This window comes from Camellia sinensis, chromosome 4 (assembly GCF_055761805.1).
Source record: "Camellia sinensis isolate YWXY chromosome 4, ASM5576180v1, whole genome shotgun sequence".
Classification (NCBI taxonomy): Eukaryota; Viridiplantae; Streptophyta; class Magnoliopsida; order Ericales; family Theaceae; genus Camellia; species Camellia sinensis.
Genome location: NC_138964.1, coordinates 79966489 through 79979314, shown reverse-complemented (window position 1 = coordinate 79979314; position 12826 = coordinate 79966489). Strand labels below are relative to the sequence as shown.

Genomic DNA, 12826 nt, shown 5'->3' with positions numbered 1-12826 from the left:
TTTCTTTGAGACGCTGCTCACTACGTTGCATTCGACTCATCAACATTTGCATGGCATCCTCTGCGGATGTCAAAGGCTAAAATGGGGTTAGGGGATCAAAATTCAAGGACCTCCTTGTAGGGGTTTCTTCTGGACCAAAAATTACTCTTGCTATAGTGTTATCTACTGCTGGAGGATCTTGGTTTGGGCTTGTCTTGGATGAGTTTGAGTATTCTCACAGACAGCGCCAATTGTGTCGAAGTGAATATGGAATACCCCTTCAATCCAAATGAGTCCTTGGGAAATCACTCCAGTTGTGACCTGAAATAAAAATAAAACCCCGGACGGTAGTGCCATAATTAACACTCTGACGGTCTAGTTAATTTCAGTAGAAGGGTTGGCCTTTTATCATTTCTTGTGGTTTAAGGTTCTTAGCGCATACCTCCTTCTCCAGCCTCTCTCCTCCTTTTATATAATCACTCTCCTCGATCTTCACTCCATGCAGCTTAGCCCTTCATCATCATCCTGTCAGGGCCCATCCCTCTATCATATTTCCTTAAAAAGGAATTCTAGTCCCACTTGGTGGGTCCATGCCAACTCGCCCGACATATTCTGCTCTTCTATTCAGCATGGGTACTCTCAATTCAGCGTACCCTCTATATTGCCGTGTATACTCGGCAAAGGTCCAACATCTGATGGGCTTGGGCTTTATTTGGCCCATCTAAAGATGGGTTCAGATACTCTGTTTGTCATTCTTGATAATCATCATTCTCAGCCCCCACAAATACTTATATACCAAACATGATTTTTGTTTTTGTTTTTATCTAAAGTAAATATAAACATGTTTAATATTTATTGTAAACAAAAAATAGTAGACTGTAAACTTTGTGAAACGGCACCAGTGTTTAACTTTTTACTACAGTAAGCTAGACGTTGTTTATCTAGACTCAATCATGAAAAAAATTACATTTTTGAAAAAAAATAAATAGAAGGGGAAAAATTCTATATATCAGCTCACTTATCTGGGCACAATTATCGGATTTTTTTTTTTTTCCCCCTAAAAAAATATTCGTTATGCAAGCCCACTTCTCCTCAGCTACATGTCGCCTAAACCCCTTGCCACTCATTTTCTTTTATTGAAGAAATCATTAATCAGTCTAATATAAAGTCATGCAATTGAAGGATTTATGTGCCCAATCAGCCATTATTATTTTCAAGTTATGTTATAAAATCTGACTTTTTTTTTGATTTTCCCTGTATCCATCCATGAAATATTACAAAAAAATATTACTATGTGCACCCCCAAAAATAAAACATATGGTATGCACTTCATATAAAAAAAATATATAATTTTTATGATAAAATGTATAATTTTCATCACCAAAAATACAACTTTCTATAAAATATAATTTTTTGCTCATTATAAAAAGTGAAAAATGATTTGGAGCCCTAAAAAAGCCCCCCTAATCCCCCTAACGACGCCGTTTTGGAAAACCTTTTTTTTTTTTTTTTTTTTTTTGCCTTGGTTTGAAAATTCGGGAGATTAGGAGGGGAATTTCGGGAGACATAGCACAGTCCATAAAAAGTATAACTTTTTTCCACAAAAAATATAAAGTTATCATAATATAATTTCACCATTAATGAGAAAGATATCATGTGCACTGCAAAAGGGTGCTTTTATACAAAAGTACAATTTTATCATAGAAAGTATAATTTTTTGCTTACTATAAAAATATGACTTTTCATTTATTACTAACGTATAATTTTTACAATAAAAAAAACATAACTTTGTCATTCATAACTTTAGACGTGCGCCTTATAATTTTGTCATTTGTAACCACAAAAAAATTATAAATTTCACCACCAAAATAGTAATTTTTATTACGATGTACACCGTTTTAGGGATGCACATTACTACACAACTAAACTGAAAAGGGCTAATAGTTGAGTTGAAAATTTTAAAATTTAGTTGAAAACAAACAACATACAAGAAATAAAAGGAAATCACTCATTTTCTTACATAAGATTGTTTTAGCCAAACAAAGCAGCAACAGTTAAACAAGTATAGAAATCATCTCAGGTCTCCAATCTCTCATTTTTCCCATCCACTTATCTCCTCAAGGTTTGTAAGATGTACTCAGCATAAAGGTCCCTGCATAATAAATAAATAAAAAGGGGTAAAATCTAAAATAAAACTAATATTTGAGCCACTACAATTTGTATTTGTGATCACAAGAAGTAGTGGTACTATTTGTTCAACCTTCACAACAAAGTTGTGTAACTACGATATCTAGGTATCTTCATTTCAAAATTTGTGATATAAGTGGATCACTCAAGGAAAGAAGCTAAATACAGCTCTATTTCTCCTTCAGTTCACTAAAGCTATGTTTGAATCTTGGATTTGTAGAGGGTGAAAAAAAAAAAGTGAGTGAAATAGAAGCTAAATTTTTTCCACAAATCTCCACCCTTTTCTTTTTCCCGTACAAATCCCTTCACCAATCCAATATCCAAACACACGTCTTTCTCTCACATCCCTGAAATTGGGAAAAATTCTTTGCCATTTTAAGGTTCAGAAAATAATCGAGACGTATTTTTCCTTCACCGCCATGATCGCATATTTAAAGCTTACATTGAGTGCTGGATAGCTTCATGAGCTGTAGCTGAAGGCAGAAAATCATTAACTGCAACCTCTTTGTTCTCGTTCTTCTTGTCTAAATTAATTGTCAAGAAAAATATTCCGTCTCCATCTTAGTTTTCATAAATATCAAATACCTAGAGTGAAAGGTGTAAAGGATACAATCTTCAAAAAAGCGACGAATCTCAGCTAGTCGATGAGGAGGAAGCTCTTTAATGTCAGTGTAGTGGCGATACTCTGGATCATCAGCACAAACTGCAATAATTTTATCATCCTTTTCTCCCTGATTAAAATTTAAAATATATAAACCAAATAGAAAAATTAAAAATTTATTAGCATCAAAACATTGTCAAGAGATGAGAGCAAATAGGTTAGCTTTGAGGCATCAGCAGCACCTGATCAATCATTGGCATGAGCCCAATGGCCCTGGCACGAAGAAAACAACCAGGCAGAACAGGTTCCTGTTCCACAAGTTAATTGTAGTTGTAAGGTACGGACATTGAGATAAAAGTATTGGCTCGCCAAAAAGAGTTAATCTTCATGGTGGGTAGTGTTATATGAGTGTAATTTTCCACCGTTGTTAGGTTGTACAGAAACCAGAAGTGTCCTTCCTATTGATAAACAACTTACAAGTAATTTAGGTTGGCCTACCTGCATGAGAATTAATACATCCAGTGGGTCATTATCTTCACACAACGATCGAGGGATGAAGCCATAGTTATGTGGGTAAACCACTGACGAATACAAGATGCGATCAACCTGAGCATCCATTTGAGCAGTTAGAAGAATCACAACCAAGGAACAATAATCATATCAAAGACAAAAGCAATGGCAGGGAAGTAATTTATTTATTTATTTTGGAGTTTTGAAGGTAAATGGTGATTTGTAGAAAGTATCCATATGTTGGGGATTTGGTACTCACAAAATTCAAAGTATATGCGACATCATCCAAAAACTGGAGCATTGAGTATTACCTTAATTAGACCGGTTTTCTTGTCAAGTTCATATTTGACTTTACTTCCTTTCGTTATCTCAACAACCTGCTCCACAGCAGTATTCAGACAACAAAAGCAATCAATTTGGTCTACCATGCACAATATCACCGGTAGTAAATCAGTATTAGACAGTTAACAAGCAACATTGGAATAAAACAGCAATAGTGAATTTGATTCATAGTTAATTTTCTCTGTTAAATGTCAATGGCGAAGGCAGAGATAATCATGGAACCTGAAACATACTGTTACTTTTTAACCAGTTATAAAGGCCGTCTTCACCCAATCAGATAAGAAATCATGAGAAAAGAAAAAATGTATTAATGGTGCTCAATGAGGCATGCCATAATGGGGCTGGTAAAGCCAACCAATATTCTAGAATATTATGACATTGGGAGAAATGGATCTAGTATTTTCCTTTATATTGAACAGTAAATAGTAAAGACTTGTGAACGTGCATCGAGTTTTCAGTCTTGTTGCTCAACATACTAGTTTTTTTTGTTTTTTCTTGCAAAATTGCTTAGAACTTTGGTAGATAGCAACAAATAAACTCATGAACAAGCTTAAGAGTTATGATAACGTACACAGTTGACAATCTGCGGAGCTCCAGGTCCTGTGTGCAAAATCACAAAGATATCAGTTTCGTTATAAACTTTTCGTATGCACATTGAATCATGGAAAAAGTAGATGTTTTAATTTACATGAGTTACCTACATACCTATCTCAAGATCGTGCCAAGGATGAGCAGCAACTGACCTCCTCGACATGGATGAAAGAATCCTCTCATTCAAGCGAGGAGCAGGTTTTTGTTGTGCTTCTCCACTCATTTTCTGTTTAATAAAACCAACATAATCTTTTATAGGTGGTACTATGGAAGTTAAATCCCCATTTGGTTTAGCTTAGGGGGAGGTTTTTTTTTTTTTTTTTTTATATTATTTTGGGAGTCGAAGATTTGACTTAAATTCCAAAAATGTTAGAAATCTCAAAAAATTTATCAAAAATTCTACCAAATGTCTCACATGAGTGTGGAACCCACATTGCGTGATCCCACACCCATGTGAAACATTTAGTAAAACTTTTGGTAGATTTTTTAGAGTCTCTAACATTACTCCTTAAATTCAGCTTATAACTAAATTATGAGTCAAAAAAGACTGAAACAAGTTGAAACAAAAATTATACTATTGGGAAGTTGGGGAGATTTTTCACTTCAGCGTTTACATGATCGTTTTTTTCTTCTGGGCAAATAGATCATCATTTTTTAACTTTTCAAAAGCTACACCAAATGAGGCTTCTACCGCTGCAGAATAACTAGTTGTAACTCTGTCTAGCAACATTTAATGCATTTATGAAAAAATATATACATAATGTTTTAAAAAGCAGCTAAGGATCCTAAACAATGATGAAATGACTTAATAGATGTAAATCTTAATTGAAACATATGTAACAAATCTGGAAGTTATCAAGTAGCTAGCCTGATGAAGGCTTTCCTTATTTTAAGGATCTTGAAACTTTGATTAGGTTCATGTAGTTGCCTCATTGAATGAATTAGGAACATAAAAGATCAAATCTGTGAATAGTTTCAAAACGAAACAAATACTGTACTTATTCAAGAAATGTTTAAACAATTTTTTTTTTTTTTTTTTTTTTTAAAAAAAAAAAAGTTGAAAACCAAACTGGAAGCCACATTCAGAGAGAATCCAAACTTGGATATGCCATCATGGTCTAATCATCCATGCAAAAGTAACATTTTGTTCATATGTGGATTCATTCATGTATGAAAAATAAGAAGCGTAGGTTCAATCAACTTAAGATCACAAGAAAGAGAGATACCTAAGGTTTGGAGATAGACAAGCGAGGGCCGTCCAGTTTGATCTCACCGCAGAGGCAGAGGCTGCAGCAAAGTCAAATGTGAAATAAGATTCGATTAAAGTCTTTCACTCTTGTTTCATTTGATATATATACAAACTACAGAGAGTGTGTGTGTCTGTGGGTAGGGTTAATTTGGTACACGTGCGTGGTGACAGGAGAGGGAAACTAGAGAGCAGTTCGGCATGGATTGTTGAATTTCAAAACAAATTTTGGTTAGCAGTTGAATTGGTCTGTAAGCAAATTGCAATTCTTCTTCTTGCCCCATCATGCGGAGCAATTTATGCCTTATGTCAGGCTTTGATCGACCCAAATGGTCCTTTGTGGTTAAGCATTTTACAGGTGTGGCTATTTTTCTTCAAAAAGTTATTAAAAGGTTTAACAAATTAAAAGGTTTTAATTTAGGATACTCGGTGCATAAATTTAATTTTAAATTTCTTTGGTTAAAGGTTCACATTCTAAAATATTTTATCAATAAAATAAAATGACTAAACTATCAATGTATATATATTATTTCCCGAACCCTAATCAAACCATTTTCTCACTCTTTCTCTATCGTTTCTCTCTCTCTCACTGCTCCCTCCTCTGCCGATCTCCTCACCAACGACCTCCCTCCTCTGCCAATCTCCCTCCTCTCCTCTCTCTCTCTCTCTCTCTCTCTCTCTCACCGCCATTTGCCCATCGAGCACATCACAATCGCCACCGCCTCCTCTAACCTCCACTATTTCTCTCTCTCTCTCTCTCTCTCACCGCCATTTGCCCATCGAGCACATCACAATCGCCACCGCCTCCTCTAACTTCCACTATTTCTCTCCAATAATGGGTACTGGCTTCGGGACTCTCAATGCGCCGTCGTCCTTCTCGATTTAGCTTAGGCAGAAATCGACGAGACGAGTTTGCAACGGCGAATGCGATCATCCACACGCTCTACAACCACGTTGTTACCCAAAAGACAACCTAAGAGGTGGGCGAATTAGGTTTTTACAAATAAAATGCTAACAATTACCTAATAAAATTAATTAACAAGAGCAACAAATATAGTAAGTATAACAAATGGCAAGAAGAGTAGATTATGACAATGAGTAAATGTAATAGATTATATTTGATAAGTAAAAGAAGGTTGGATGATTAACACAACAAGATCAGACAGTTATTAAAAATGAATTGGTAATGAAATATCGGTTAGCTATAGTAGATAGGTGAAGAACTTGAGATGAAATCAACAACTGATAACAATGACAACTATAGCAATAAATGAAATGTAAAGAGATAAGGGAAGAGGAGACGAATAGATTTATAGTGGTTCAATTTTAATCAAGCCTACATCCACTCTTCAAGCTTCACTTGAGATTTTTTCACTATTTCTCTAGCTTCACAGGGGTGCTAGCAACCTCTTTTCAAATGGAGCAATCATTCACAAATTTTATATAGACTTCAGAACTTTGAAATCCTTAGATTATCTTTAATCACTCTCAATGTTTCAAGAACACTGTGTGTTATAGTTTTACAAATTGTAATGGCGTTTTTGCTTTCAAGGAAAAACTATAATGAAACTCTCTCAAGAAATATTGCAAAGAATGAAGTTCTGAGTTATATCAGTAAAGGGACCTCTCACAGGTGTACATGCTTAAAGCTAAAGCTCAAGACTAATTTCTGAAGAACAAGAAATACAGATGAAGAATTACTTCAGAGGGTTGAGAGAATGAGATTGATGAATGATCAAGAAGATTTTCTAGCTACTTGTCTTGTCTGTATGTACTTCACAAAGCTCTATATATAATATAGAGTTGAGTGCTCTATTCTTCTGACAGTTTCCATTATGTTCTTCTCATTGGAAGAGATGGGATGGTGATGGCTGAGGATGATATACATTCCATTGCTCAGAGAATCTCTGCTGCCTATGTGTATTTTGCATGTTGAATGATGGGTATATAATACAAAAAAAAAATTCTTTTTTGCTTTCAACATCTTTTTGATATATTGAATTTCTCTGCGCATTGGACGTCCACCCGGATATCCTCAGTAAGGCTTTGTGTCTATCCGTGAAGTCCCGATCGTCAAAGTTGTCATCCGCGGTCTTCGAGCATACTGCTTGTCTAACGTTGGGAGCGAAATAGAGCTGCATAGAATCAAAACTGGGACAAACTAACTTGCTCGGTCGTCCAGCCGAACGTCCGGCCCCTTTTAGGCTAGGTTGCTTAGCCGAACGTCCGGCCCCTTTTAGGCTAGGTTGCTTCGACTGCTACTCTCTTCTGCTGTTGTTCTGTTGTTTTGCTATTGTTCTGCTGCTGTTTTAAGCTTAATTCAATATCTGTTTGAGCTTTGTTTTTCAAAAACAACAAAATTTGAGTATTGACGCAGATTAATTTTGATCAATTAAACTTATTCAAATAAATAAATTTAAAAAAAAAACAAAAACAATCACAATCATCAAAATCAAATATGTCTAACAATCTCTCCCTTTTTGATAATGGCAGACCATGATGTTTTTGATTTGTTTAGGAATGAAGAAAACTCCGCCTTAGTGTTTGCTTAAATAGAATGTTAGCATATATGCGCTTAGAAAACTTAATTAAAACAAGAAAAATAACCAAGATCTGGAGAAAAACAACTTACTTAGATAATTGAGATTCACATACTGAAGTACCAACAAAGAATAGTCTAGGCTAGAGTTCATGTTCAAGTCATTTTAAAAAAATAATAATAAAACATAAGAACGAGAAAAACGAACAAAAACAAATGTTACCATTAGTTCTCCTCCTATGACATTATCAAAAACACATAAATAATTGCTCAGAATCAGGAGGAGGTGGAGGGAAATGGTATTGATAAATGGCATCTACTTGGATCTCAATGTGATCAACACGGGTGTTGAGCGCACCAAATTGTTGAATCAAAGAATTTTGAGCATCTCTGAATTGAGCCAGTTGAGTGGCCATTGGTTGTTCCCATTGAATACATTGATTATATCTTTCTTGTTCGAGTGCCATAAAGTCTGTCCAATAGGTAGACGATTGTTGTGGTGGTGGCATGGCAACTTGAGGATGGTCTTGAGGATCTTCCATGGGAACGTCAGGAGTAGCCATACTTCCTAGCAAAACATTACCCCCTCTAGTTCGGTTGATTGTTTACTCACTAATATCTGAACCAATAAGGGTTTCGAGCTCATTTGAAAATCTAACTCTGAAGTGCTTCAGTAGCTTGATCAACAAAGCTCTAAAGGCTAAAGATTTATCTCTTATGGGGGAAACAAGAGCCATTTCTCTCATAATAATATAGCTTAAGTCAATGGACTGACCAACTTTAAAACAATATAGCAGGTATGCATTAAAGGTAGGAATAACATCAAAATGGCCTGCTTTAGGAGTTACATTCTCTAGAAGAAAATGGTGAAGAATGCGAATGTGGGGTTTGAGGTGTTTGGCAACAAGATTTGAGCATTTCACCCTTATATCATTGTTAAGATTCATATACTATGTTGAATTATTTCAACTGGACTTTGGCTCACCCTATGTGGGTGTAGGCGTCCCCGAACGTCCTGGGAGGGAATCCCGTTTTGTCCATTGGGCTTATTACAGTTCGAACTCAATGTCACGGTTCTTAATCTGATCTCGCAAAGTGCAATACGAGATTGATAAATCACTAAAGAGTCCAAATCCGGTAAATCGTTTTGAAAAACTGATTTTTAGAAAGAAGTGCCAAACATGGACTGCTTTGCCAGACACAAAGTCGCCACCTAAATATTTCATTTTGGAGGAATTTAGGAAATCCTGACTCGTTGCCTAAGGCCACGTGTCCGTCATCACCAAAGTTGCCTCGACTTGGGAACTTGGGTACGATTGGGGAAGGTCATGCAATAAGCACCCCCGGTCACCCGATCAAAGATCGACCACTACTAAACATGATATCGAGTTTTTGAAAACACATGCGTTCTTATTTCAATTATTAGCCTAGAATTACTATGTGATGCGCACAGCATACAAGTATAGACTGGGTCGCCTGAATTGGAACAAAACATCTCATGTTCGTTTTGAAAAACGGTTTGAAGGTGCTACTCGCAAGTAGGCTAAGACGTGGATTTTGCCACCCTCGGGTGGGCTTAGAAAACATGATTTTGCCACTCTCAAGTGGACTTAAAACTCTCATTCAATGCATTGTTCCAATTCAAATAACCTAACCTCCACCCACAGGCACTTAGGCAGTTATATCACATAAGCAGTTAGCCTCATGGCAAGCATGCTATCATGGCAACACTCACACACATGCAAGGATACTAAAGCATAAAAGCTTACCTAGTACTCCGAGCCAAAACAACAACTAGTTAGTAATCAATGCATGATCCTAGTTCATGTTAAGATGGCTAATGCAACACATGCAAGATGCAACTAAGATAGGCTCGGCTATTCTAAGATGGCATATGAGATGCGACAATTCAATATATGTATTCAACTTAGAATTGAAATACAATGCAATTAGCATGATGCGCCGAGCCCGGTACATGCAATACAAATGAATGATGCAAACATGCGAGCATAAGTATGCTAATTGAAACATGCCCTAAACTAACCATCAAAAGCTAGTAAATAAAAGGGAGAAAGACGTGGGGTTGGAAAACATTCAGACCCTTAATTAATTAACAAATTAATTACAAAATAAACTAAGTATGAAATTAAAGAGGTCGCCGTAGCTCTGCCTCGAAATGATTGGATGATGCATGCTCGATTCGCCTTGCTCGGAAACCCATTGTCATGCCTCGGTTGCCTCTGTTTGCACTGTTCTGTACCTCTGATAATTGTGAAAATTCCTGGGAGGCTTATGAATTACTCCCTAATCGTTATTGGATATCACCGGCCAAGATATCTGACCACCGACTATGGGAATATGGTAACCGACCAGAAGTTGGTCCACCGGCTGAACTTTTATGGTCGGCCGGCACTGAAGATTGCCGACCGGCCATTTCTTCCTGCAGAATACTGGTTTTGCTCCAACAAAGGATAGACAGTGCATGGCAATGTATTTCTAAGGCAATGTGTGCAGAGCCACTCTCCCTATCATGCAATGAACTCAAGGGAGCATGGTTCTCGGTCCTCGGGCCACCAATCACGCATTTCGATGCATGATGGCCAAAGGTGCCAAGTTTGCAAATCAATGTAAAATGAATGCAACGAAAACAAATGAATGCTACACACTCTATCATGTTGGGATCAAGAGTGTCGGTGACCGAGGATTGAGGCGTATTTCATCACTTTAAGTACGAACACACCTCATATCTCATGTTTGGTTTGACACCCCAAACCAAGCATAATGCAATGCATGTATGCGATATGGCTCAAATATGAAAAATGGCTCAAGTATGCAATATGAGGCTAAGTTAGCAAAGCATGCCAAATGCAATGCAACCTACACATGCAAATGTACAATGTGCTAAGCATGCAAGATGCAATGCAATGCGATCTAACATGTAAGCTAAACTAATGTAACAAGAACATGCAAACATGATATGATGCAAGCATATGACGAGATGCAACATGATGCAACATACCAAACATGCAACTATGTACAAGGATAGACTTAAACCGAAATGGGAGGACCTCAACCAATCCCAAAACAGTGGCCAAAATACCAAAAATAAGGCACCAAAATGCGAGATAAACATGCACACATGTTGGTCCATCAATTAGGCCACAATGCACAACCTTCAAACATGAGCGAGATGTGATAAATATGAGGATATGGCATTACAATAAACTCTGAAATCACATGAAGAATGATGCCAAATCGACTACACAATGCAAACATGTTAATGGAGTTAAAGCTCGAAGCTAGCTACAAGACTTGAACCATGACTATGTCAACCAAGCCCAAATGGCCAAAGCGACTCAAAACAGTCCCGAGGCAGACCAAAATGAGGCTAAAACTCATATGGAACAAAGCCAAAACATGCTGTAAAGAAGGGCACAAAACAAGACGCATACAAGGCCCAAAAGGGCAAGTGCACTACACCTCTTATAACCGAACATGACATGACTTAGGCAAATAAAATCAGAGTTATAATACACCAAAACAAACCCCAAAACCCAATGAGAAGGTCTTCCAAAGACCAAATCATGGAGGCACATGCAATGGTCCAAATAAGGAGCATGAAACAACAACTCTCCAAAGCATAGAATAGGTGATACATGCAAGTGTGTGGCCACGAAACATGGACTGAAATATGATGACAAGTGATGCCAAATCACTGAAATAGCTCCAATGAAACATGCTAATGACTCACACACCCGAAGCCAACAAGCTAGAATGCAAAGAGACTATATAAAACATGGCAAGCATAACCAAATTGACACCAAACAGAACTTAAACATGTTAAAACATGACTAAAAACTTCACAAAGCTAAGTCAAAACATGCAAGCATGGTGGTCTAAATGCATGATGCATTTCTAAGCAAAATAGAGGAATGCAAGGCAAGTGTATGGTGCATGCAAGGGGTCAACAAACCAACCTAAAACAGAGGTAAACCATGACCAAATATCACTAAATACCCACTGAGATGGAGCCAAAACTGACTAAGCATGCATGCTACCCTTATGAGCCAAAAACACAAGCATATGTGACATAAAGGGAGAGGGGTGTCCCTCCCCTATACAAGACCTCAAAACTACTTCACCACCACTAGAAATCCTCTAGATTTCAGTGGTGAGAAGGCCAATACACGAAAGTTCCAAAGCTCAACAAAGAAGGCACAAAAAGAGGCCAAACAAGGCCTAAGAGGGGGAGGACGACCCCCAACACCAAAATGACCTTAAACAAACATCTTAATCATGAAAATACAAAACTTTTATCAATTATACACTAAGCTCAAAACAGCATGCAAGATAGGATAAAAGTTAGTGCAAAAATGGGAAATATAAAGCAATAGTGCTCACCCTTGAAGAACACTTCAAGAACAGCAACTCCAGCCTCCTCCTTCTGATCAAAACCAACTCAAAACTCAAAGAACAACCTCTCAACACCTCAATCACCAAGGTATAGTGTAACACTAGGTGCTTTAGTGCAAAAATAAGAACAAAACACACTTTTGAACACTAATACACACAATCTAGAGAGAGTGGGAGATATAGAGAGAGAATGGCACGTGTGATACATATCTCTGATATATATCTCTGATCTTTTGTTTACCCCTCTAAAGGAGGAGGGAGTCCCTCTTTTATAGAACAAAAAGGGCCTAAGCTTCTTGGAGAAGCCAAGACAAAAGGGTTAAGCTTCCTCAAGAAGCTAGAACAAAGGTTCAAGCTTCTTGGGGAAGCTAAGGCAAAGGTCCAAGCTTCTTGAGGAAGCTAAGGCAAAGGGTTCAAG

At 37.2% G+C, this 12826-nt stretch overlaps 1 protein-coding gene across 2 annotated transcripts; it reads right to left on the bottom strand.

The window, feature by feature from the left end:
• Nucleotides 1-1834: 1834 nt before the first annotated feature.
• LOC114279833 (soluble inorganic pyrophosphatase 1) lies at nt 1835-5891 on the bottom strand. Of its 2 annotated transcripts, none has more exons than XM_028222129.2 (10): nt 5615-5891; nt 5437-5497; nt 4325-4436; nt 4191-4219; nt 3589-3654; nt 3266-3373; nt 3010-3075; nt 2777-2897; nt 2609-2690; nt 1835-2131 (listed from the first exon to the last, which is right to left on the bottom strand). In XM_028222129.2, exons 3-10 carry the CDS (start codon nt 4431-4433, stop codon nt 2089-2091), a joined length of 624 nt encoding a protein of 207 aa, XP_028077930.2. In that variant the 5' UTR covers nt 4434-4436; nt 5437-5497; nt 5615-5891; the 3' UTR covers nt 1835-2088. The 2 variants fall into 2 exon arrangements, with proteins under 2 accessions (XP_028077930.2, XP_082781351.1); XM_082925225.1 differs by having other exon boundaries at nt 5621-5783.
• Between the last annotated feature and the right edge of the window lie 6935 nt (nt 5892-12826).